We start from the raw sequence: 24,793 nt of genomic DNA on the forward strand, positions 1-24,793 counted from the left end.
GGTATCATTAGTTCCAGAGGTAGAGTTCAGTGACTCATCAGTTGCAAAGAATACCTGGTGCTCATTCCATCATGTACCCATCACCCAGTTACCTCATCCCCCCTCCAGTAACCCTCAGTTTGTTTCCTAGAGTTAGGAGTCGTTTATGGTTTGCCTCCCTCATGGGTATTATTTTTGCCATGGACATAGTCTTTAAAAATGGTGGACAATTGTTGATAAAATTCCAAGCAAACTGCAATATAATCATTCTTTAATTTACATTCTTTAATTTAGTAGTATTTCTGCAAAGTTATATGCAGTAGATATGTGTGTGTGCCGTGTTTTTGTGCACGGGAAAACCACGCAGAAAACACTTTGGTTTTTATAAGTCCCTGGAGTTGGCCTTTTGGTTCAGCTAATTCTAGATGGGTTTTCAGCCGTCTAGGTGCCCCCAGGGGGCAGGTAGGCAGGTAGACAGGGCAGTTGCCTGTGAAGTAGGATTGCCCTTAGCTCCACGGTCCCTCAAGTCCCCAAGCCCAACTGCTGTGACAACCAGAAGTGCCACCAGCCTGTCCTTAGTGCTCTCTAGGGAACAGTACTGCCCGCGGAGACCCAATGGTCTAGAGCCACCTGCTCCTATAGCATGTGAGACACTGGAGGCTCAGGGAGGTGGAGGGCCTTGCCTGGACCTCGAGTGAGCAGCAGAGTTGGCACCGGGGCTCTGCGAGGCGAGGTGTCAGCCAGGCTCCTCCTCGTGCAGCGCCTCAGCGTGCAGGACGTCATCTACGTGCGGGGCTGCACCAACGCCGTGCTCATCTGGTTCATGGACAACTACACCATCATGGCAGGCCTCCTGCTGGGCATCCTGCTCCCCCAGGTGGGCTGGTCTCCCCTCCCCTCACCCAGGGAGGGGAGCTGGAAGTGGAATGGTGGGCAGGGTGCCGGTTCAGAGTGTGGCTTGGGGATTACAGAGAGCAGAAGAGGTACAAAGGGGTGGGGTGAAGAAGGCTCTTGTACCATCTGGGCTCACCGTGGGAGGGGTGGAGGGCGGGAGGGCGGGAGGGCTGGCAAGAGAGGGCAACTGGCAAGAGGTTTGCTTGTGAAGCTCTTCCAAGTGCTTCACAGGCACGGTCTTCTTCATTCTGAGAGTAGATACCATCATCATGCCCATTTCACAGAGGAGGAAACTGAGGCTTGGCAAGGTTCAGTGTCTCGCCCAAGGTCCCCTAGACAGTGAGCGGCATTGCTGTCATGGAGACAGGAGTCCCAGGATGGAGGGGCCTCCTCCCAAGGGAGGGTCTCTGGGATTTCCTGGGACGTGTACAGAAGGGCCCGGGCTGGGGGCCGCCAGGGAGAGCCACCTGGGTCCCCAGCAGGCTCGCACCCACCCTGCCCTTTCTCCTCAGTTCCTGGGGGTGCTGCTGACATTCCTGTACATCACCCGGGTGGAGGACATCATCATGGAGCACTCGGTCACCGACGGGCTCTTGGGGCCTGGCACCAAGCCCAGCGTGGAGGCGGCAGGCACAGGATGCTGCATGTGCTACCCCAACTAGCGCCCCCGTCTGGGCCAGCAGCTCGGGCAGGACCGTGCCGCGACAGCACCGCTCGGGCCACATCACGGTGGCTGGACGGGACTGTGGGTCCTCTCCCCACACTGGGCACTGACCAAAGCCCCAGCCGAGTTTGGGGGGCCTGCTCAGGCCTCCCGCGGCCGCTGCCTCTCGGGGGAGCCGAGGCCCTCCCCGGGGCCGGGTCCTGCACCTGCCCGGCCTCCTGGGCGTGGGGAGCAAGGACGCCCCTTCAGCAGGCCTGGGCCCCCGGGAAGGGGGTGCCGAGCGCTCAGCTCAGGGCCCATCTGGTTTCTGGCAGTGCCGTGGCCTGTGGTGTTTCGGCCCCCGTGAGGGCAATCTTGTAGTAAAAGGTGAGCACGGAGGAGAGCACGTGTGGTGGCAGGTGTGTGGGCCCCAGGGTCCCTGGAGTCCCTCGGCCACGACCCAGAGGCCAGATTGGGCGCATTTCACAGCCTCCCAGGGGCCTTGAGCCCTCCCCAAGGCTGCTGCTTTGCTGACCCCGTTTTTTACGTGATTTTTGTAACATTCATTTTGTACACAGTTAACAGGAGTTTCTGACTAATCAGAGCTGGGTGTTGCCCACATGCCCCACTCTTGCCCCTCCAAGCCCATTTATTAATCAAACAATAAAGATGTGATTTTTTTTTTTTAATGTTTCATTTGTGCTGTTTGGGTCAGGAGGGGGTGGGGAAGTCCTCCGCTTGGGCCTGGAAACAAGGACTGAAGGGGGCACTCTGGGGCCAAGCTCTGGGAAAGTTAGTGACCCTGTGGCCCTGGGGGATTAGCAGCTGCCTGGAGACAGCCGCTCTGGGTTTGGGATGGCCTGTCCCAATCTTCCGAGCCTTCTTACAGGAATGGCTTTTCCCAGCTGTGCTTGTGGGCTGGGCCTGGGGCCTCCCCTGCCTGGCCTTCCTGCTAGGGATCTGCCTGTGGGGGGAGGCAGAGATGACCATGCTGGGAAACTGAGGCAAAACCACTCCTGGCAAGAGGCTCCTCTTCCTCCGGGAAGCCAGGCAGGTGGGAACTAGGAAAGTCAGGGGTCTGGCGAGGAGCTGCACCCGCAAACCCACCAGCAGCCCTGAATCCTGAGAGCCCCTCCCTGCGGCAGTAAGGGGGCCGGGGCAGGCCGGTGGCTCCCTGCCTGGCAAAGCTTGGTGCCCGTCGCCCTCTGCTGGAGATGGCAGGACCTGCAGGGGCCAGCCCCCACCCCCCTTCCTGCTCCAAGACCTGGGTTCCAGATTTCCCAAGAGGGTCTTAGCAGTTAGAGCAATAGACTGCAGCGGGGCGAGCCCCACGCCTGAAGAACGCAGTCTGCGGGTGCCAGCCAGGGAGCCGCCCGCACGCCCAGAAGTCAAGAGGTTGGAGGCTTGAGTGGTCTGGTGGGTGTGGTGAAGGGCAGGAGCCGGGCAGCGGTTTAGTGCCGCCTTGGGCCCAGGTCGTGATCCTGGAGTCCCAGGATCGAGTCCCACGTCGGGCTCCCTGCATGGAGCCTGCTTCTCTCTCTGCCTGTGTCTCTGCCTCTCTCTCTGTCTCTGTGTCTCCCATGAATAAAACAAATAAAATCTAAAAAAAACAAAAAATAAAGGGCAAGAGCGGCCTTGTGAAAGCACAGACTAGCTAACAACAGCAATCACGCCGTGAACATCCTCGGTGCCGAGCCCGTGTGAGCACTTCACAGCTACCGGCCCCTGGAAGTCACAAGATCGCGTGGGGTCCCTCTTGCTATGTCCATTATATTGATGGAGAAACCAGGGCATGTTGAGTCACTTGTGCACCCAGCCGGCAGGCGGCCAAGCCATGCTGGGAACCCGGGAGGAATCTCATGGGGCCCAGGCCCCTGTGTTTCACTGCCTCTGCCACTGGGTGTGCACATGGGCATGCTACCGGGTGGGTGTGCAAAGCACCGATGGCTACTAGTGCAGCTGCCCCCATGGGGTGGACACGGCAGCTGCTGCTCTCTGCCTGGTCCCCGTTCTGACCTTTGCACGTGAGCCCAGGTCATACTCGCATCCGGCTGGGGGCCTCTGGACTCTCCGGCTCCAGCTAATTCTCCGAGGATTGTCTCCGGGCAGCTATCTAGGGGCAGCAAGCTGGCAAGGCACCGAGCAGCTGTGGGACTGCTGAGTGTGCTCATCCCAGGTCCTGTCACCCTGTAACCTGAACACCTCTGGTCACCTTATCCTCCCTCTTTGTGCCACCTGTGCAGACAGCCCTCTACCTGACACTGCTGCTGGTGTGGGGCAGGGGTCCTGGGTGGGTGGCTACAGATGGCTGAGCTCTAGAAAGCACAGTGGGGAGGACACACAGAGAGGACTTTTTCGGTCCTGTGGTTGGGATGCTCCTCATCTTGCACTTGTTGGTGCTCAGAGCCAAAGGGGGCCCCTGGACCCCTCAACTCACAGGAATGGAAGAATGACCTTCGAGATGAATCCTTTTCCCTCACCATGGCACATAAAAGAAAATGGCCATATTGTCGCAGCCCAAAACAGTTGTGGAACTGGAGGAGATGTGTAGACTTTAATTTTGGACTTTTTTGTTGTTATGCAATTATAAGAAAAACAGAACATTCAAATGCCTTTGGGAAGGTGGGCTTTGAAGGCAATTTCCAAATATAATATTCCCCCAAAATTATTTTTGAGATGTACTCAGTGTAAAACAAACCACACATTTGTAAAAGATTATTATTTATTTGAGAGAGAATGAGAGAGGGAGAGAGAGAGAGTACACAGAGGAAGAGGGAGAAGCAGACTCCCCACTGAGCAAGGAGCCCATCGTGGGGCTTGATTCCCACGACCCCAAGATCATGGCCTGAGCCAAAGGCAGACACTTAACCGACTCAGCCACCCAGGTGCTTCTAAACTGCACATTTTTATTTTTTTTATTTTTTTATTTTTATTTATTTTTTTTTTTTTTTAAAGATTTTATTTATTTATTCATGATAGTCACACAGAGAGAGACAGAGAGGCAGATACACAGGCAGAGGGAGAAGCAGGCTCCATGCAGGGAGCCCTACGTGGGATTCGATCCCAGGCCTCCAGGATCGTGCCCCGAGCCAAAGGCAGGCGCCAAACCGCTGCGCCACCCAGGGATCCCTAAACTGCACATTTTTAAAAGAGATTTTATTTAATTATTCATGAGAGACACAGAGACAGAGAGAGAGGCAGAAACACAGGCAGAGGGAGAAGGAGGCTCCAAGCAGGGAGCATGACATGGGACTCGATCTCAGGACTCCAGGATCACGCCCTGGGCTGAAGGCGGCGCTAAACCACTGAGCCACCCGGGCTGCCCTAAACTGCACATGTTTAAAGGGACAAACCTATCATTAAGGAAACCATCACCACAATCAAGATAATGAACATTTTCATCACACTAAAAAAAGTTTCCTCTTGCCCCTTGGGAATCCCTTTTTTTTTTCTTTGTAACTGGACTTTTAGGGAATCCCTTCTTGACAGCCCTCCCCACCATGCCCCTGCTCCATCTCCTGGCCATCATGGGTCTGCTTTCCATTTCCATACATTATTTTGTGTATTCTAACATTTTACATCTGTGAATTTATATGGCATATACTCTTCTTCTTGTTGTGCTTCTTTTACTCAACATGATTACCTTGAGGTTTGCTCACTTTGTAACATGCATCAGTAGTACATTCCTTTTTAACCACTCAGCAATATTCCATTGAATGGACATGCCAGGGTTTATTTATCAATCCACCCATCGATGGGAATTTATGTTGCTTCCAGGTTTTGGTGGTGGTTGGTATTACACATAAAGCAGCTATGAGCATTCAGGTACATGTCTTCATATAGACATACACGTTGGTTTCTCTTGAGTAAACACCTGGGAGTGGAAAAGCCAGATCATATGGTAAGTGATGTTTAGCTTTATAAGAAACATCAGTTTATTATAAGTGATGTTTATAAGAAACATTACTTTATTATAAGTGATGTTTAGCTTTATTTATAAATGCAAAGTATTTTCCCCAAGTGGTTGTATGATTTTATACCTCGCCAGCCATGGAGAGATCCCATTGCTCCATGTCCTGGCCAGTATTTGTTGTGTGTGTGGGGTGGTGGTGGTGATACCACATCGTGGTTTTACTTTGCATTTCCTTAATAACTAATCATGTTAAATATCTTTTCACGGATGTATTCACTATTCACGAATTTATTTAAAGTACCTGTTCAAATCTTCCTTTTTTTTCTGCCAACATTTAAAAAATTTAAATTCAATTAATTAACATATAATGTGGGACGCCTGAGTGGCTCAGTGGTTGAGCATCGCCTTCAGCTTGGGGTGTGATCCCAGGGTCCTGGGATCAAGTCCCGCATTGGGCTCCTCGCAGGGAGCCTGCTTCTCCCTCAGCCTCTGTCTCTGTCTCTTCCTGTGTGTCTCTCATGAACAAATAAATAAAACCTTTAAAAAATAAAAACATATAATGTATTACTGGTTCAGAGGTAGAGGTCAGTGATTCATCAGTCTTATATAATACCCAGTGTTCATTACATCACACCCCCTCCTGAATGCCCATCACCCAGTTATCCTGTCCCCCCACCTCCTCCCCTCTAGCAACCTTCAGTGTGTTTCCCATGTTTAAGAGTCTCTTATGGTTTGTCTCCCTCTCTGAAATTATCTTGTTTTATTTTTTCCTCTCTTCCCCTATGGTCTTCTGTTTTGTTTCTTAAATTCCACATAAGAGTGAGATCATATGATAATTGTCTTTCTCTGATTGACTTATTTCACTTAGCATAATACTCTCTAGTTCTATCCATGTCATTGCAAATGGCAAGATTTCATTTTTTTTAAAGATTTAATTTATTTATTCATGAGAGACACACACACAGAGGCAGAGACACAGGCAGAGGGAGAAGCAGGCTCCATGCAGGGATCCCAATGTGGGACTCGATCCCGTGTCTCCAGAATCACAACCTGGGCCGAAGGCACTTGCTCAACCGCTGAGCCACCCAGGCATCCCAAGATTTCATTTTTGATGGCTGAGTAGTATTCCATTGTATATATACACCACATCTTCTTTATCCATTCACCTGTCCATCGACACCTGGGTTCTTTCCATAGTTTGGCTATTGTGGACATTGCTGCTATAAGCATCAGGGTGCAGGTGCCTCTTCGGATCACTCTACTTGTATCTTTGGGGTAAATACCCGGTAGTGCAATTGCCGTTTCATAGGGTAGCTCTATTTTCAACTTTTTGAGGAACCTCCATACTGTTTTCCAGAGTGGCTGTACCAGTTTGTATTCCCACCAGCAGTGTAAGAGGGTTCCCCTTTCTCCACATCCTCACCAATATCTGTTGTTTCCTGACTTGTTAATTTTAGTCATTCTGACTAGTGTGAGTTGGTATCTCATTGTGGTTTTGATTTGCATTTCCCTGATGCCGAGTGATGTTGAGCATTTTTTCATGTGTCTATTGGCCATTTGTATGTCTCCTTTGGAGAAATGTCTGTTCATGTCTTCTGCCCAACTCTTGACTGGATGATTTGTTCTTTGGTGTTGAGTTTGATAAATTCTTTATAGATTTTTGATACTAGCCCTTTATTTGATAAGACATTTGCAAATATCTTCTCCCATTCTGTAGCTTGCATTCTTGTCTTGTTGGCTGTTTCCTTTGCTGGGCAAAAGCTTTTTATCTTGATGAAGTCCCAATAGTTCATTTTTCCTTTTGTTTCCCTTGCCTTTGGAGAACATGTTTAGCAAGAAGCTGCTGTGGCAGAGGTCACAAAGGTTGCTGCCTTTGTTCTCCTCTAGGATTTTGGTGGATTCCTGTCTCACATTTAGGTCTTTTATCCATTTTGAGTCTATTTTTGTGTGTGTGGTGTAAGGAAATGGTCCAGTCTCATTCTTCTTCAAGTGACTGTCCAATTGTCCCAACAACATCAATCTTTATTTAAAAATTGTGTTGTTTTCTTATTGAGGTTTGAGTATTCTTTCTATATTTTAGATACATGTTCTTTACCAGATAGATGATTTGCAAGTATTTTCTCCCCATCTATGGCTCATTTTTGCATTCTCTGAACAGTGTTTTTCAAAAAGTAGAAGTTTTCAACTCAATGAAATCCAATTATTAATTTTTTTCTTTCGTACATTGTGCTTTTGATATCACATTTAAGAAATCTTTGCCAAACCCAGGGTCACAAAGGTTTTCTCTTATATTTTCTTTTGGCAGTTTTATAATTATGTAAAACTCTTCCATTTAAACCATTGGCCCATTTTGAGTTAATTGTTTGATATGGTGTGAGGTATCGATCAAAATTCATTTATTTGGTGGATGCATATCCAGTTGATCCAGAACCACTTGTGGAGAGATGGTCCTTTCTCCCCCAACCTGCCTTTGCTGGAAGTCAGTTGTCCACATATGTGTGAGTTTGTTCTGGATTTTCTGTCCTGTTTCATTCATTGCTGAATAGAAAGTGTGAAAACAGATGTTCTTGTCTTACTCCTGATCTTATAGGGAAAGTGTTCAGTCTTTCATCATTAAATATAATGTTAGATGTGGGTTTTTCATGGATGTCCTTTATCAGGTTGAGGAAATTCTGTTGTATTTCTAGGTTACTGAGAATTTTATCAAGAATGGATGTTGCATTTTGTTAAACACTTTTGCTGCATCTTTTAAAATTTCTTAACATGGCAAATTACCCCAACTGATTTTCAAATGTTAAATCAACCTCACATTCTTCAAATAAGCTCCACTCACTTTTTAATAATTATTGGGTTTGATTTGCTAGAATTTTGTTTAGGGTTTTTGCACTAAAATTCAGGAGGGATGTTGGGCTGTAATTTTCTTGTAATGTCTTTGTCTGGTTTTGGTATCAAAGGAAAGCTGGCTTCATAGAATTTGTTGGGAAGTATTCCTTCCTTTTCAACTTTCTGGGAGAGTTTGTGTGGAGTTGGTGTTATTTCTTCCTTAAAAGTTTGATAGGATTCACCAGGGAAGCTACTTGGACTTGGAAGTTTCTTTGTAGAAGAATTTTACATAATAATTCCAATTTCTCAGGATGCCTGGCTGGCTCCTTCTGCAGAGAATACAACTCTTGATCTTGGGGTTGTTAGTTTGAACCCCATGTTGGATGTAGAGATTACTTAGAAATAAAAGCTTTAAAAAAATAATAATAATTCCACTTTCTTTAATGGATATCAGGCTATTTAGGTTCTTTCTTTTTTCCTTCTTTTTTTTTTTGGAGAACTTGGCAGTTTAGTCCTTCAAGGAATTTTTCCATTTCATCTAAGATATCAAACTTACTGGCATAAAATTGTTCAGAACTTTCTCTTATTATCCTTTTAATATCTGCATAATACATATTGATCACAGTTTTCTTATTTCTGGTATTTGTAATTTGACTTTTTCTCTCTCTTCTCTAATGAGTCTAGCCAGGGTCTGTCTGTCAGTTTTATCTTCTCAAAGAACCAGCTGGATCATTCTCATGAGTGTGTAAACAAGCTATGCTCTTCCTATCTGGAAACAAACAAGCAAACCTCTCTTGATCTTACTTCCCCTGTAGCCACCCCTCGATATCTGGCTTTCTCTCTACCACAACCACTTTGAAAGAGTGTCCATACTCTGATTCCTCTCCTCTCACTTTTTTTTTTTCAGATTCACTTCTTTATTTCTTCATTCTATTAATAACTTTACTTTCCAACTGTATTGAAGTATGATTGACAAAGTTTATTGTCTAATTTGTGTATGTACATACATGTACATGTACAAATTCTAATATGTTGAAAGTGTGCAGTGTGATAATTTGATATACACCATGATAAGATCCCCACCATTGAGTTAATTAACACATCCATCACCTCACTTATCGTTTTTTAAAAATTGAGATATAATTGACATTTAACATTATATTAGCATTATATTCCATATACACAGCAATACCTAACATTATTTTCAGAGGTACAAGGTGATTTGCTATTTGTATACATTGCAAAATGATCACCTCAATAAATCTAGTTAACATCCATAACACCCCATAGTCACATTTTTTTTTCTTGTAATGAGAACTTTTAAGATCCACTCTCTTAGCAACTTTCAAACAATACAGTATTATTAACTATAGTCACTGTGCTGTACAGTATGTTGCCCAGGACATAGTTAACTGGAGTTTTTACCTCTTGACCCCCTTCACTCCTTTTGCCCACTCCCACCCTCACCTTTGTCAATCACCAATCTGTTTCTATAAATTGGGTTTTTAATTTTTAAATTACTTTTAATTTTTAAAAAAGATTTATTTATTTATTCAAGAGCGACATAGAGAGAGAGGCAGAGGGAGAAGCAGGCAGGCTCCCTGCAGGAGCCTGATGTGGGACTCGATCCTGGAATTCCCAGATCACACCCTGAGCCAAAGGCAGACCCTCAACTGCTGAGCCACCCAGGCATCCCTAAATTGGGTTTTTTAAAAAAAGATTCCACATATAAGTAAGATCATAAAGTATTTGTGTTTCTCTGCTTTATTTCACTTAGCATAATGCCCTCAAGGTCTATGTTTTTTTGCAAATGGCAAGATTGCCTTCCTTTTTTTTTTTTTTTTTTAAGATTTTTTAAAAAAGTAATCTTTATACTCCACATGGGACTCGGGCTCACAACCCCGAGATCAAGAGTCATTCTTCTGACTGAGCCAGCCAGGTACCCCTCCTTTGTTTATGGCTGAATAATGTTTCATTGTGTGTGTATGTGTATACATATATACACACACATATATATATACACACACAATACATATATACATACACAGATATATACACATATGTACACACAAACATACATACATGTATATGCATACTCCCATACCCACATACATATGCACGCACACCAACACACACACACACACACACACACATACACACGCAGACATTCCCGTACCTGCATCTCAGGGACTGACCACTCCATCTTTCCAGTTGCTTAGACCAAAGACCTTGGAGCCAGACTTGACTGTTCCTGGAATGCACCCAGCCTCTGCATTTGCTCTTCCTCTGCCTTGGAGGTTCTGTGCTCAGATGTCAGCAAGACCTGCTCTCGGTTTCATCTGGTCAAATGTCGCCTGCTTGGTGAGAGGTCCACGGCCACCCTTGATAAAACGGCTGTCTCCCTCCTGAATTCTCTGCCCCCCTGCCTGGCTTCGTCCTCTTCCCAGCCCTTTCCACGGTGGAGCTGCTCTGCGCCTTTCGGCCTTATTTCCTGTCTCCGACTGGAGTGAAAGCTCCGTGAAGGTGGGGATGTTTGTGTGTTTTGTTCACCACTTGTCTTAGTTTGGGTTCTCCTGAAGGCTGATGCTGAGACAAATGCCTCATACAGGTAATTTCTTTGGGAACAGGGGTGAGGAACAAGGGGAAAAAAGGCAAGGAAGTAGAGAAAGCTAATGCCAGAATGTGTAATTGCCTCCCATGGTGGTGGGGTTGCTAACTCCCTTGGGACCCCGTCAAAAGGCTTGGGAATAAATTCTCCACCTGGGGATGAAAGCGAGAGATATTTCCCCATCAGCTCCCAATAGTCAAGAGCGGCCCACAGGGATGAGCTCCCCTGCACATTAGATTGTGCACACCTGAGTCCAAGCAGGCATTTTAGGCCCATGGCCCCAGAGCAGGCTGGAGGTAAGGTAGTTCTGGACAGAACACAGCACCAGGGGGGTGGGGGGACTTCTGGGCTCCACTGTATTTCTAGCACCCAGCCCAACTCCTGACACACAGTAGCAGCTCAGAGTGGTTAAAGGAGGGGGAAGAAAGGAGGAGCTGGGGACATATGCTCCACGGGGAGATAAACCCCAAGCATCCCCTTCATCCACACACTGTGCCAGCCTGAAGGAAACCAAGACTAGTTTAGTAGGTTGTATGCCAAGATGCACTGCCAGCAACCCCAAAGCCTGGCTCCTTCCAAGTCCCTGCTCTGCCTACCACCCTCTTGGGGCCTGGGAAGTGCCCAGAAATAATATGGGGTCGCTGGCTCTGGCACCGGGTCCTGGCTCCCCACAGTCTGCGAGCCCCTGAAGGAAGCCTGTTTTGCAGTCCTGAGAGCCCCAGAAAGGCCGAAAGCACGTCTTGTGTCACCTGGCAGGGCTGCGTGTGGCCACCAGGTGGCGCCGCCGGCCGCTGCTTGAGCCCAGCCCTCGCCCTCCACCCGGTGCACCCCTCCCAGCCTGAGTGGCCCAGCTGGGGAGCTGGGGCTGCAGCCAGGGCGCCCCCTCCCCGGTCCCAGGAGCGAGCCTCAGGGTGAGGGAGCCTAAAATGCCATAGGTGCCCGCATAGAGCAGGCGGTCAATAAATAAACGGTTGTTAAGTGACATTCTGTGAGGCTGGCATAGACGAGATTTTCCAACCCTGTTTTATAGACTAGGGAACAGAGGCCCGATGCCAACCCTAGTAATTGGTTATTGTTGTCCACATGCTTAGTGTATCTTCTTCTTCATCCTGTTTAGTTGTCTCCCGATTTGCAGATGAGGACACCGGGGCTTAGAGAGACCTGGTAGTGGAATAAGGGGAAGAGCCAGGGTTTGAAGGGCTGCCTGCGTCAGAGCAGGGCCACCTACTGGTTCCAGTGCCTCTCCCTCCTCCAACCCGAACAGGACCCCAGGTGAAGGACCCCTCCCCTGCCCAAGCAGCACAGCCTGAGCACCCCTCGCATTGCAACCACCAGAGGGAAGCCTCTGCCTTTAGATGGCCACGGAAGGGCCTGGAATGAGCCTGGGGAGGGTGACCAGGTCACTGTCACCAGGTCACATGAAACCATTCGTGTGAAGTCGCTGCCCTGTGAGGGCTCGGCACCCAACCGGGTTTGGGGTCAAACCCTTGCCCCTTGTACTGAGCATGCTAGGCTAACAAGCGACAGTCATAACATAGTGGTCACTGAGTGTGTTACCTATTTTACTGATTTATTTTTTTATCTGCAGTCTCTTCGGCTCACGGGCTGGATTTTGCTCTGTTTCCTGCACTGCTGTCTCCCCCAGTGCTTAGCCAATGGTGCCTCATGCACGGAGGGTGCTCTGTCAGCAGGTGCTGGCTGAGAGAAGGGAAATGGCCAGGAGCATAGGGCATCTGTGCTGGACAAGCTCCTAGGACTCAGTGGGCCCTGGGCATTCCACACGCGAGCCCCACAGGGCCAAGGGCTGTCAGCCTGGTCAAATCTACGTCCCTCTTAGGGCTTCTCTCTCTCCTCTCCAGAGGGAACATCTAAGGGACCTGCCAGATGTAAGGATGCTCTTTAACCCCACCTATCACCCTGCCGATGGCTGCACTGTTGCCTCCCACTCCCTGCTCCTGTGTCCTTCCCTACATGTCCAAAGTAAATATTTCATAGCTTCCTCTCCCCTTTCCAATACCTAATGAAAAACCTGGGTGGCTACAAATAAAAACAGTACCTGTATCAACTTAAGAAATTGAGCCTGTGCCAGAGACAGATCTTGTAGCAGCTTCTAGTAAGGACCCAGATTAAGTTGCCATTAGTGAGGGGCTGGTTGGGGCTGGGCCACCTGGATGGAGTTTTTTGACTGGCTTAGCCATCTTCCTGATGCTGACCTGGGCAATGCTGGGGAGCCTCTGGAGCAAGGCAGTAGAGGTCCCTTCAGACCCATTTGGACCCTGTGGCAGCAAAAGTGGGTCTCAGAACCAACTGCAATGGGAAGAGCTGTCCAATCAGAGAGGGGAGAGTGGGAGCAGGAGACGCTCTCATGCAAAGGCTCCCAGCTCATGTTGCCGGGAGGATTAGCACGAGGTATCACACCCAGAAAGGGAACCAGCATGTGGAGAATACTGACCAGGGCATGATTGAGTACCACACACCCCAACATCTCCCACCTTAGATCAGTGAGGAAGATTCCATCAGGGTCTGAGGGTCCTGTATGGAAGTTGGGGCAATCCAAGCATCTGACAAGGACTGAGAAAGAACTCTTTGTTAGAGGAAGAGTCCTCAGGGGGAAAATATGGGCCCATTGAAAAGGATTCAGCAGAGAGGAAAGGGGACAGGAGGGTGAAGGCAATATCGTATCATCACTGTAGCTCTAACACCTCACAAACTCATAGTAGGTGCTCAATAAAGATGGAAAATAAATGCATAACCCAGAGGATAATCTTCCGCAGCAACAGATTTTACTGGCAAAATTGGAATATTTGTAATATTCTAATATTCTAATATTCAGGCTCCATGTAAGGTGCAAGAGAATACTTCTTCTATGAAGTAAGGGCAATTCATGGTAAGAGACTGTGATGAACAAAAATATGGTGGCTGGATTAGATTTGAACTGGATGCAATAGTGGGTCAAACAGAAAGCATAAAATTCCAATGAAAGATACAAAGGACTGATGGAGAAACATTTCCAGGATGCAAAGAAAAAGCCTAAGGACAGAGCATTACTGAGAAGACAAGGATGAGGGCCACAGAAGGCTCACCTGAGTGACAGGCATTCTCTGCCTTTCACCAGACATGCTCGCATGGGCACATACACAAGCATGTGCACACAGAGGATGGGGGTGGGAGGGGGGAGGGGGAATAAAGGAAACAGGCAATAAAGTTATAAAAAAAAAGTAAACTCTTGATTGAAAAAAGAGAAAACCCAGTAGAGTTAAAATGTGTAAGCCGGGGATGCCTGGGTGGCTCAGCGGTTGAGCGTCTGCCTTCGGCTCAGGGAGTGATCCCATACTCCGGGGGTCGAGTCCCACATTGGGCTTCCTGCGAGGAGCCTGCTTCCTCCTCTGTCTCTGCCTCTCTCTGTGTCTCTCATGAATAAATAAAATCTTTAAAAAAAATGTGTAAGCCGTATGGCAATTCTTCCTAACTTTCCTCACTGCTTATAGAGAGAGTTATAATATTTATGAGTTCCCTGGGTAAGGGGTAAAGACACCCAGGCCCTTGGGCTTCAGGGACCAGAATCCCAGTTGCCTGTGCCTCCCACCCCAGGCCTGCTTGTGCACCTTGGAGACACTCACATATGTGTCCTGGGAGCACTTACAAGGACATTCCTTGCAGCACTGTTTGTAATAGTGAAAAATGAGGAAAATCCTGAGTGTTTACCAAAAGAGAGTAAGAAGACACTTGATGCTATGGTCCTGCAGTGGAATATTACACTTGCACTGAAAATTAAGGAACCAAAGCTCATGTATTAGAGCTCAGAACAGCTTCATTTGATAGTTCAGTGTTAGGAGATTTAGCTACAGTGTAACAATAGATGAATTTCAACACCGATTTCTTTATCTTTTTTTAAAAAGATTTTATTTATTTATTCATGAGAGACACGGAGAGAGAGGCAGAGACATAGAGAGAGAAGCAGGATCTCCATGGGGATCCTGATGCGGGACTCGATCCCAGGACCCCGGGATCACGACCTGAGCTGAAGGCAGATGCCCAACCACTAAGCCCACCAGGCATCTCTCAACACCCATTTCTAAAAGAGAAACTCCCTCCTCATGAATTAAAAAGGTCGTAAACCTTTATGTGCTAAACTACATGACAGTTAAATAAGCAGAGACTTCTAGAAATACAAATAGAACTGAAAAATAAGGAACTGAAAAAAACCCCATAGTCACGCTGGTGATCTAAATACAAAGCTTTCAGAATTTGACAATTCAGTAGACAAAATTATGCAAGTAAGTGGAGGATCTGAATAATTACAACAAGATCATACATAAATGCATCTTATATGTACATATATATGCATCTGTAATCGTTTTGTCTCATATAAAACTATATGAAACATTAACAAAAATGTATTCTTTACTTGGTCACAAAGATATTAAATTTCAAAAAGTAGAGATTTTATAGTCCATATTCACTTATTCTTAATTCATTGGGATGATAAAAAGATTATTTTTATTTTTATTCTTAATTTTTTTAAACATTTTTTTAAAGTAATCTCCATACCTAACATGGGGCTTGAACTCATGACCTCAAGACCAAGACTTGCACACTCTGCTGATTGAACTGTCACTTAGTCACCCACAGGCGACTGTCAGGGGTCCAGTGAGGAATGTGGTAACCCACTCCAGAACCTACTGAGCAGGAAAACCAGTTCTGGGAAGAAGAGACTTCTGATCAATGAAAACCTAATTTTATAGGAGTTCAGTATAGGAGTCTGGTCTACCTGATGGTCTACCTATGGTTAAAGTACTTTTTAATTTAAATTAAGAAATTTAGATGTTTAATTCTGTCAGTGAATTCCAGCTATCTGCGAATTATTTTTTTCTCTTGGACTTAAAAAAATACTGTTTCTATACATAGTACAAGGAGTAGAGTAATAAAAAAAATATTCTGTGAAAATATTTAAAATTTTTTTGCCCTAATGATGCAAAAATTATTTTAAAAAGATTGTAACCAATTGAACAAACACTTTTTACATAACCACTGTGTCAAAGAGGAGATCAAAACTGAAATGTTTAATTATTAACAAATTATATAAAACTTTCCGGATACATTCAAAACTTTTCACAAAAGAAAATATATAGACTTACTGTTTTTGTTTTTCAGAATAAATGACTTAAGCCAACATAAATAACAATGAAAGAAATAAAACGCAAAGCTAGTATACGGAATTTCTAAAAAGCAAAAATTGAAATGAGTAAAAAAATGAATTAATAAAATGAAACGTTGGCTTTTATGAAAGATGAAAAATCTAACCTCTTACAAGCCTAAATCAGACTGGGGAGGAGTGGAAGAAAAGCTAAAATGCATACTATTAGGAGCAAGAAAAATGATATAATCACACATATGAAAGAGATGGAAAGAATTACAAATGAATATGATACCCAACTGCATGGCAATATGAAGCCACCCAGGTGTCCTGTATGGCAATAAATTTAAAGAACTAGGGAAATGCAAAAAAAAAAAAAAAAAAAGAACTAGGGAAATGCATAATTTTTTAAAAGATAAATTACTGGGATTCCTGGGTGGCTCAATGGTTTAGCGCCTGCCTTCGGCCCAGGGCATGATCCTGGAGACCTGGGATCGAGTCCCACATCGGGCTCCCTGCATGGAGCCTGTTTCTCCCTCTGCCTGTGTGTGTCTCTCTCTCTCTCTCTCATGAATAAATAAATCAAAATATTTTTTAAAAAGAAGATAAATTACCCAGATTCATCCCTTCCCCAAAACTGAATAGGCCTACAACAATATGTAAGATTAAAAGACTGGGGCACCTGACTGACTCAGTCAGAGAAGCATGTGACTCTTAATCTCAGGATGGCGAATTAGAGCCCCACATTGAGTGTAGAAATTATATAAATAAATAAATATTTTTAAAAAGGTAATTAAGTTCTATGACTAACACAACTCAATAATAGAAAGACAAATAGCCCCATTTAAAAACAGCCAAAGAATTGAATAGACACTTCTCCAAGGAAGATCTGCAAATGGCCAAAGAGCATACAAAAAGATGCTCAAGGTCGTTAGCCATCAGGGAAGTGCAAATCAAAATGGCAATGAGATGCCATGTCACACACACTAGGATGGTTACAATCAAAAAGCCAGCTGATAACATTTGTTGGTGAGGATATGGAGAAATTGGAACCTTTATGCATTCCTGGTGGGAATGGAAAATGCTGCAGCCACTTTGGAAAATAGTTTGGCAGTTCTTCACATGAATTAATATTAATATAGAATAACATGACACAGCAATGTTACTCTTGCATGTATACTCTAGAGAAATAAAAACATATGTCCACACAGGAATTTGTATATGAATGTTTATGGCAACATTATTCATAATAGCTAACAGGTGGAAACAACCCAAATGTCCATCAATGGATGAATGGATATATAAAATGTGTTACATCCGTGTAATGGAATGTTATTTGGCCATAAACCATAATGAAATTTTGATACAGGTCACAATATGGATAAACCTTTAAAGCATTACATTGTATGAAAGAAGCCAGTCCCAGAAGACCACATAATTACGTAATTTGATTAATACGGAATGTCCAGAATAGGAAAATCTACAGAAACAGAAAGTAGATTTGAGGTTGCTGAGAATTAGGGGTGAGGGCAGAGGAATTAAGGTAGTGATAGCTACAGATAGGAGGTTTCTCTTTGAGGTGACAAAAATGTTTTAAATTGTGATGGTATGTTGCACATATCTGCGAATGTACAGAGAACAATTGAATTGTGTGCTTTAAATGGGTAACTCATATAGTATGTGAATTATATCTCAATAAACTACTAGAAGATGTATGACTTAGCAATGCATCAAGTCTAGATAATTTTACAGTTAATTACAGTATTTATACGGTAATACTACCTCCTGTAAACTCCCTCCTTAAATCTCAGGGGTTTAACACAATAGAAGTTTGGTTTTTACTCACAAAAAGACCCAAACAGATGTTCCTCATTGGTGGGTGGCTGATTCCCAGGGGTACTTTAAGGTTCTATGTTCCTTCCACCATCTACAACAGATCACAGGGGCAGGAAGAGACTGTGAGACCATATGCAAAGATAGACCATCAATCATCTTATTGGTGGTGGTAATATTAGTACTGCTCTTCTGATACTGTTGTGTATGCAGAGTGTGGTATAGCCAATGTTTATGGGCTATTCTAATCCTTCATCATCTGGGTATTGGGAACTAGAAATCTTGATATGGAAAAAGGAGATACAGGTGTAATACAGTAGAGGTTAAATAACACTTCTGTTATGCTGGATTTGAATCAGAAGAGCCAGTACAAAACTGTTGAAATATTTTATCTTAAAATATTTATATATTTGTATTTTTAATTTACATTTTCTCTCCCTCATTTTCTTCTAACCCAGCAGCAATGAGTATTCCTAGGACCCAGATAACAACATTTCCCATTTCCCATGAAAGGAAATCAGGGTTTTTGAGATGATAGAAGATTCCTAGTTTGGGACAGGAAACATCTAAGATGAGTCTGGAGCATCTTGTTATACCAGATAGAAATTTATCAAGCTACTGAGAGGCCATGTCAAAAGAACCCAGGAGCCAACTTAAAGAGTCCTCCACTGGCCAAAACGGGACAATTTGAGCTTCAGTGAGGACAATAAAGATAGCAGATTGAAATCTATCAGATGCTTGACTCATGAGTTCATAATGATACTGAAAGAAAAAAAACCCCACAAAATTAATTTGTTTCTTTTGAAGGAACAGAAAAGCAATTCATTGTCTTAAAATCTGATAAATAAATGGAAATAATCAAGCATTTATACTAATTTCCTTATATGAAAAGTACCATGGAGTAACCAAACAATAAATGAAAGGAACTATTGCTTTCTAAACTTATTTCAGTTGATAAGAGAGAATATCTGTTGTGATTTAAGGGCTTCTGCCCATCTCCTCCCCCACAAAACATTTCCCCCATTAGCTTACTCAGTATCTGAAATGTCTCCATCCAAAACCAGCCCTAAATCCAAGGCACCAGAGCACTTAACGGAGGCTGGCACCTGCCCCACAGGATCCATAGACCTAGAGATACCCAAGAGGGAAAGTCTTGAGCCTATGTGGGTATGGTAAACTGGGGTCAGTAAGGGAAATATGGGAGGCTCAGGGCATCATGGGGGCCATGGAGGGTAGAAATGACCTTGAAACCAACCTCCACACTACTGTGGAAGAAGGTAATTCCAACTGCATGGCATCTAGCACCAAGGCATCAACCCTCTGGCCAAACCTATCAAGAACCACCTTCACCAGGGTGCCTTTCCTGATTCCACATTTCTCCTTTGGCCTCCTGCCCTTGCCCCAAAGAGCTGGGTAGAGGATGGCAACCATAAGAATTCTAAGACAAGTGGCAATAAATCAACACCTTCAGTGCTTACCGTGGCCCAGATACAGTTCTTAGCATATGACTTGCTTAACTCCACTCTCGTTATTTTCTGCTGTGTAACAAACCAACTGAAAATTTAGTGGCTTAATTATCCCTCACAGCTCTGTGGGATGACTGGGCTCAACTGGACAGTTCTTCTGTGCATCTTCCTTGGAGTGTCTCACACTCCAAGTAATAGCTGGGCCTGAGGTCATGTGGAGGCTCAACTGCAATTCTCGAATGTTGGCATGGCTGGTTCTCACCTCTTCTCCGTGTAATCTCAATGGGCTTGAGGAGGGCTCCTCCTCAATGACCTGTTTTGGTGGCCTCCCCTCCAGCTGGATTGCTAGACCTTTTCCATGGCAGCTCAAGGCCATGCCATCCTAGAGGAAAGGAGCTCATCCAAGATGAGCTAGTCATCTTGAAGATTAGGCTCAGGGCTGGCATAGAAACACTCCTTCCGGGACGCCTGGCTGGCTCAGGGTTGAGCGCTGGCCTTCGGCCCAAGGTATGATCCTGGAGACCCAGGATCGAGTCCCACATCGGGCTCCCTGCAGGGAGCCTGCTTCTCTCTCTCTGCCTATGTCTCTGCCTTTCTCTCACTATATCTCTCATAAATCAATAAATAAAATCTTAAAAAAAAAAAAAGAAAGAAAGAAACACTCCTTCCATGTAGGAGGAGGAGGCTACCTAGAGCCATCAGTCACTGGCGGCTGTCCTGAAAGACCAGCTACCACCAACTCGCTGGATCCTCCAACAATCCCTTTGAGGTAATCACTCCCATTAGCTCCACTTTACAGATGAGGAGACTGTGACATAGAGAAAGGGAAAATAAATTGCCTAAGCCACAGTTAGCAAGTGTCAGAACTGGGATTTTCGATGAGGCAATCTGACTCCAGATAACTTCCGAGGTCATTGCCCAGAGAAGGAAGTCTTGGCAAGTTTCACTAGACCCCTGAGCAGTCCATCTTTTAAGAGAATAAGTGGGGTGGGGAGAGGAGGAGCACTCCAGCATTGCCGACAGGGAGAACCACCGGAGCACATTCAGACTTTGCTGGTGGCTGAGGCATGGGGTATAAGGAAGGGGCAACAGTGCGTCGGCTGGAGCAGTAAGCAGAGCTAGTCCAGGCCTTGGAATTTCCACTTGAGGGCAAGGGAAATCGCTGATGAGTTCTGAAGCAGGAGGGTGATGGGTCAGGTCTTGATTGTTGCCCACCCACCTACCCCTCATCTTAGCCAATTACATCTGCAACGACCCTATTTCCAGATTAGGACACATTTTGGGGTACTTGGATTAGGACTTCAACATATGAATTTGGGACAGTCACCATTCAGCACCTCACAGGAAGCTCTGACAAGAGTCCAGGCATGATCTCATGAAAAGCACCGTGTGGCTCCTGGGAGTTGGGGGAAGGGAATGTCAATGCCATCCCAAATCAACTCTGCTTTTTAAACATTAAGCTTAGGAGGCACCTGACTGGTTCAGTCATAGAGCATGAGACTTTTGATCTCAAGGTTGGGGGTTCAAGCCTCACATTGGGAGTAGAGATTATTTAAATAAATAAAATCTTTAAAAAAAAAAAACAGTAAGCTTAACAATGGGACAGATGAGTATGAAACCCTCCTCTCCTATTTTCTCTGCCTTCTCTATCCACTGTGCAATTTTGAGCAAGTACTTAATGCAATATGGACCCAAGTTTCCACATTTGAATAATGCCGGTAAGAGTAGGGGGTTTATCTTTCTTCTTTTGGAGAATTTTCTCCCCCTTTCCCTAGGGGAAGCCAGCTAGTACCTTCCCTCTGTCCTGCCCCTCCCAAGTGCCCCCACGTAGGGGTGGGGAATACTCTGAAAATCAAATATACATCCCAGTGCCAACTTGCTGGAGGTGGGTGGTGGTGACCTGGGAACCTCAGACTCTAGCCCCCCAAGCCCTGGGCCTGTCAGGGCCACTCCCCAGTTGGGGCTGGGCACGCTGGTAGGGGCGGAGGCCCAGGAGGGCATTGTCAGGGAAGCAGCCAGCTGCCCGACTGGGAGGCAGGGAGGCCTGAATAGCTTCACAGCTCCGCCAGCTTCCCTGAATGGGGGCTTGGCCCCTCCCTGTCGGTGGCGAGGAATAGATGACATTTTCATTGCAAACTAACAAGGGGAGAAATCCAATTACCTTACAAAGGGGCTCCCAAAGGGGCCTCACAGCCTAGGGAGAGAAGAGGAGGGGGGGAGATCTCCTGGTCCAGGAGAAGACTGTGTGTGTATGTGTGTGTGTGTGTGTGTGTGTAGGAGGCTCCCATCCAAGCCCCAAAGAAACAAAGCCCTCAGCCCTAGGAGGCCTGGGGGATAGGCAAGCAGGCAGGAAAGTGGAACCGAGGGCTTTTAATTCATTCCAATCTGCCCCAGGATCTGCCTGGGAAGCTCCAGGTCCCTGGAGGCTCTGGGCAGCCAGGCCTCCATTTTACACCCTTGGGGGTGGTACAGAGGATGCCCCCGCTCCTTCCAGGCAAGCCCCAGCCTCTCTGAACCCCACTCTCCGCCCACCACACCAGGGTTTCCTGGACTTGTGTTATCTGGTACCCATGGCACACTTTTTGCCTTTATCACATCCACCTAAACTATTAATCCTTTTTCTTGTCTCTTACTTATTTTAATTTTTTTAATAATTTTTTTTTTAGATTTTTAATTTATTTATTCATGACAGACACACAGAGGCAGAGACATAGAGAGAGAAGCAGGCTCCCTGCAGGGAACCCAATGCAACACTCGATCCCAGGACCCGACCCGCGATCACGACCTAAGCCAAAGGCAGATGCTCAACCACTGAGCCAGCCAGGCGTCCCTTATTTATTTATTTTTAAAAAGATTTTATTTATTTATTTACTTAGGGAGAGAGACAACCTGTGAGGAAGAGAAAATCTGAACAAGGCTCAGCGCTGAGCCTGGGATTCAATCTCCCCACCCTGAGATCATGACCCTAACCTGAGATCAAGATGGTAACCGAAATTAAGAGTGGGATGCTTGGGGATCCCTGGGTGACTCAGTGGTTAAGTGCCTGCCTTTGGCCCAGGGTGTGGTCCTGGAGTCCTGGGATTGAGTCCCATGTCAGGGTCCCTGCGTGGAGCCTGCTTCTCCTTCTGCCTCTCTCTTTCTCTCTGTGTCTCTCATGAATAAATAAATAAATAATTAAAAAAAAAAAGAGTGAGATGCTTAACCCACTGAGCCCTCTTCAATCTTGTTTAAAGTGTATTATTGAAGCTTAGTGTTTAAAAGGAAAAGTTTATACCCTAACCACAAACAGGGGAGGTAGAGGTTAATTCTAAAATCAAATGGAATTCAAACACCCCAATGTTAAACATTGTTACTGGGGCAGCCAAGGGCTTTGGAGCTGGAAACCCGAGGCTCTCCGGGGGTGGGTGTTATCCAGTGTCTGCAACAAACCCAGACTTCCCGGGGCCAAATCTTGAATCTTGGAGGATTAGGAGGATTAAAAACAAACACCTCCCTCCTCCTCCTCCGTTTCAACAGTGGCAGAAGCAGAGCTGTGCCTCGAAGCCCTCCCAGCCCAGGCCCTGCGGCAGTGGCCGGGGTGGCTTCAGCCCGGCTGCCCTTAACCTTGGACTGCCCGGTGGGAAATAGGGGCAAAGGGGGGGTCTACTGCATTATTGGGGTGGAACTGCTTTCTGTGCGCACTGGGATCCCAGAAGGTGTGAGGAGCCCGGGGGGGGGGGGGGGGGGGGGGGGGGGGGGGGGGAGGGGGGCGGGGGTCGTGGAGGAGGATGTTGGTCCCAGGGCATCAAGAAAGTCCTGTCTCCCCCTCTCCTCCCCTTTGGACTCGGGGGAAAGGAAAGCAGACCTTCTTCTGGAAGAAATGAGCATTTGCTTGCTCCAGCCCCGCCAGAGCAAATCAGCTTGCAAAAGCCGCGGTCTCCAGCCACACAGTGCGCCCCTGCGGGGCTCCCTCCCGGTCCACTTGCCCTCCCCCCGCCAACTGAACTCCTGCCCCAGCACAGGGATGGGAGGCTCCGGAGCACGGGGATTCGGGACTTCAGGGGTGTCCTTGCCAGCGCCCGCTCCAAACCGAAACACGGCTTGCTTCTCCTGACTCGTGGGGGCATTTTGGAGAGCTTGGCCCCAGGACAGTTCCCAACACAAAGATGGGACGACACACCTCCAGTCCCAGGGGGGCGGGGCGTCTAGGGGCGGGGCTCGGAGTAGGCCCGCCCACCGGCCCCGGACCAATCGGGGACCTCTCTGGGCTTTGGGGCCTTTCTGCTCGCTGCTCCTCCTCCTCCTCCCGGCCATCTCCACCTTCGGAATGGTGGGCCCCGGAGACTTGGGAGATACGAGTTTGAATGGGAGACCCAGGGACACCCCCAAATCTTCAGGGGGCTCTCCGGTCAGTCGGATGCTCGGGGAGGGAGCAGAGACGGAGGCCCAAGGTGGGGGTAGTCTCATGGGCTGAAGCAGGCGAGGAGCTTAGAGAAGGTGAAAAGAGAATCATCATCGTCAAGAAAGCAGGAGCCAGCATTTCCTAGGCATTTACTCAGCACGTGCCGGGCACCTCGGAGGCCCAGCCCCTTGGCCTTCCCTGCTCTAGGAGGTAGTTGAGGCCGGTGACTGGCTCAAGAGCACCAGCTAGGCAGGGCAGAGCTTGCCCTATTTCCTTGCCGCCCACCCATTTCCAATCCCTATTCTTCACCTCCTTGTGGCTTTCGATCCTGTTGAAAGCCTTGCCTTTTTATACCCAGTCTTTCTTGGCTCTAGGACACCACTGTCTGCTTGGCCTCCTCTTGCTGCACTGAGCGTGCTATGTGCATCTTCCTAGGGGTCCTGCCCAGGCCTCTGCTGTCAGGGTTGTGTACATGCATGTGTGTCAGTGTGCATGTGTGTATGTGTGTGTGTGTGTGTGTGTGTGTAATATATATAGTCTTAGGCTACAGGTGTCTTCTGGAGTGATGTGATTTTTCAGTGTTGATCCCATGCACTGAATGTGCCTTGGGTTCTTTCCTTAGGCTTCTCATCTATAACCAATCTCATTGTTTTAATATATATATTTTAATATATATATTTTAAAGATTTTATTTATTTATCCATGAGAGACACACAGAGAGAAAGGTAGAGGCACAGACAGAGGGAGAAGCAGGCTCCATACAGGGAGTCCAACATGGGACTCCTGGATCTCCAGGATCATGCCCTGGGCCGAAGGTGGTGCTAAACCCCTGAGCCCCCTGGGCTGCCCTCATTGTTTTAATATTATCACTTCCCTGACAACCCCCAAACTTATTCCCATCTCTGACAATTTCCATGGCCACTAGGACACATCCACCTGGATGTCTCAACTCCAAAACACCAGAAACCATCAAGAGAACTCATGTTCCCTCCAAACTGTCTTCTCTGAAACTCTCTCCCAAGCTCCCAAAATGGAAACTCCTAGGTCTTCATTGATCCACCTCTGCCCTGACACCTCTGATCCCTCGCTGTGACCCAGACCTATCCCCAGCCCATT

General features: G+C 46.6%; 1 protein-coding gene across 1 annotated transcript in view; it reads left to right on the top strand.

Annotated features, from left to right (window-relative positions):
* TSPAN15 (tetraspanin 15) overlaps positions 1 to 2,205 on the top strand; it is a 50,444-nt gene extending 48,239 nt beyond the window's left edge. Inside the window, exons 7-8 of the mRNA XM_077894807.1 lie at positions 740 to 856; positions 1,386 to 2,205. Coding sequence (XP_077750933.1) covers positions 740 to 856; positions 1,386 to 1,535 — 267 coding nt within the window. The 3' untranslated portion in view covers positions 1,536 to 2,205. The remainder of the gene's footprint in view (positions 1 to 739; positions 857 to 1,385) is intronic.
* The last annotated feature ends 22,588 nt before the right edge of the window (positions 2,206 to 24,793 follow it).

This window comes from Canis aureus, chromosome 4, assembly GCF_053574225.1.
Source record: "Canis aureus isolate CA01 chromosome 4, VMU_Caureus_v.1.0, whole genome shotgun sequence".
NCBI classification, from domain to species: Eukaryota; Metazoa; Chordata; class Mammalia; order Carnivora; family Canidae; genus Canis; species Canis aureus.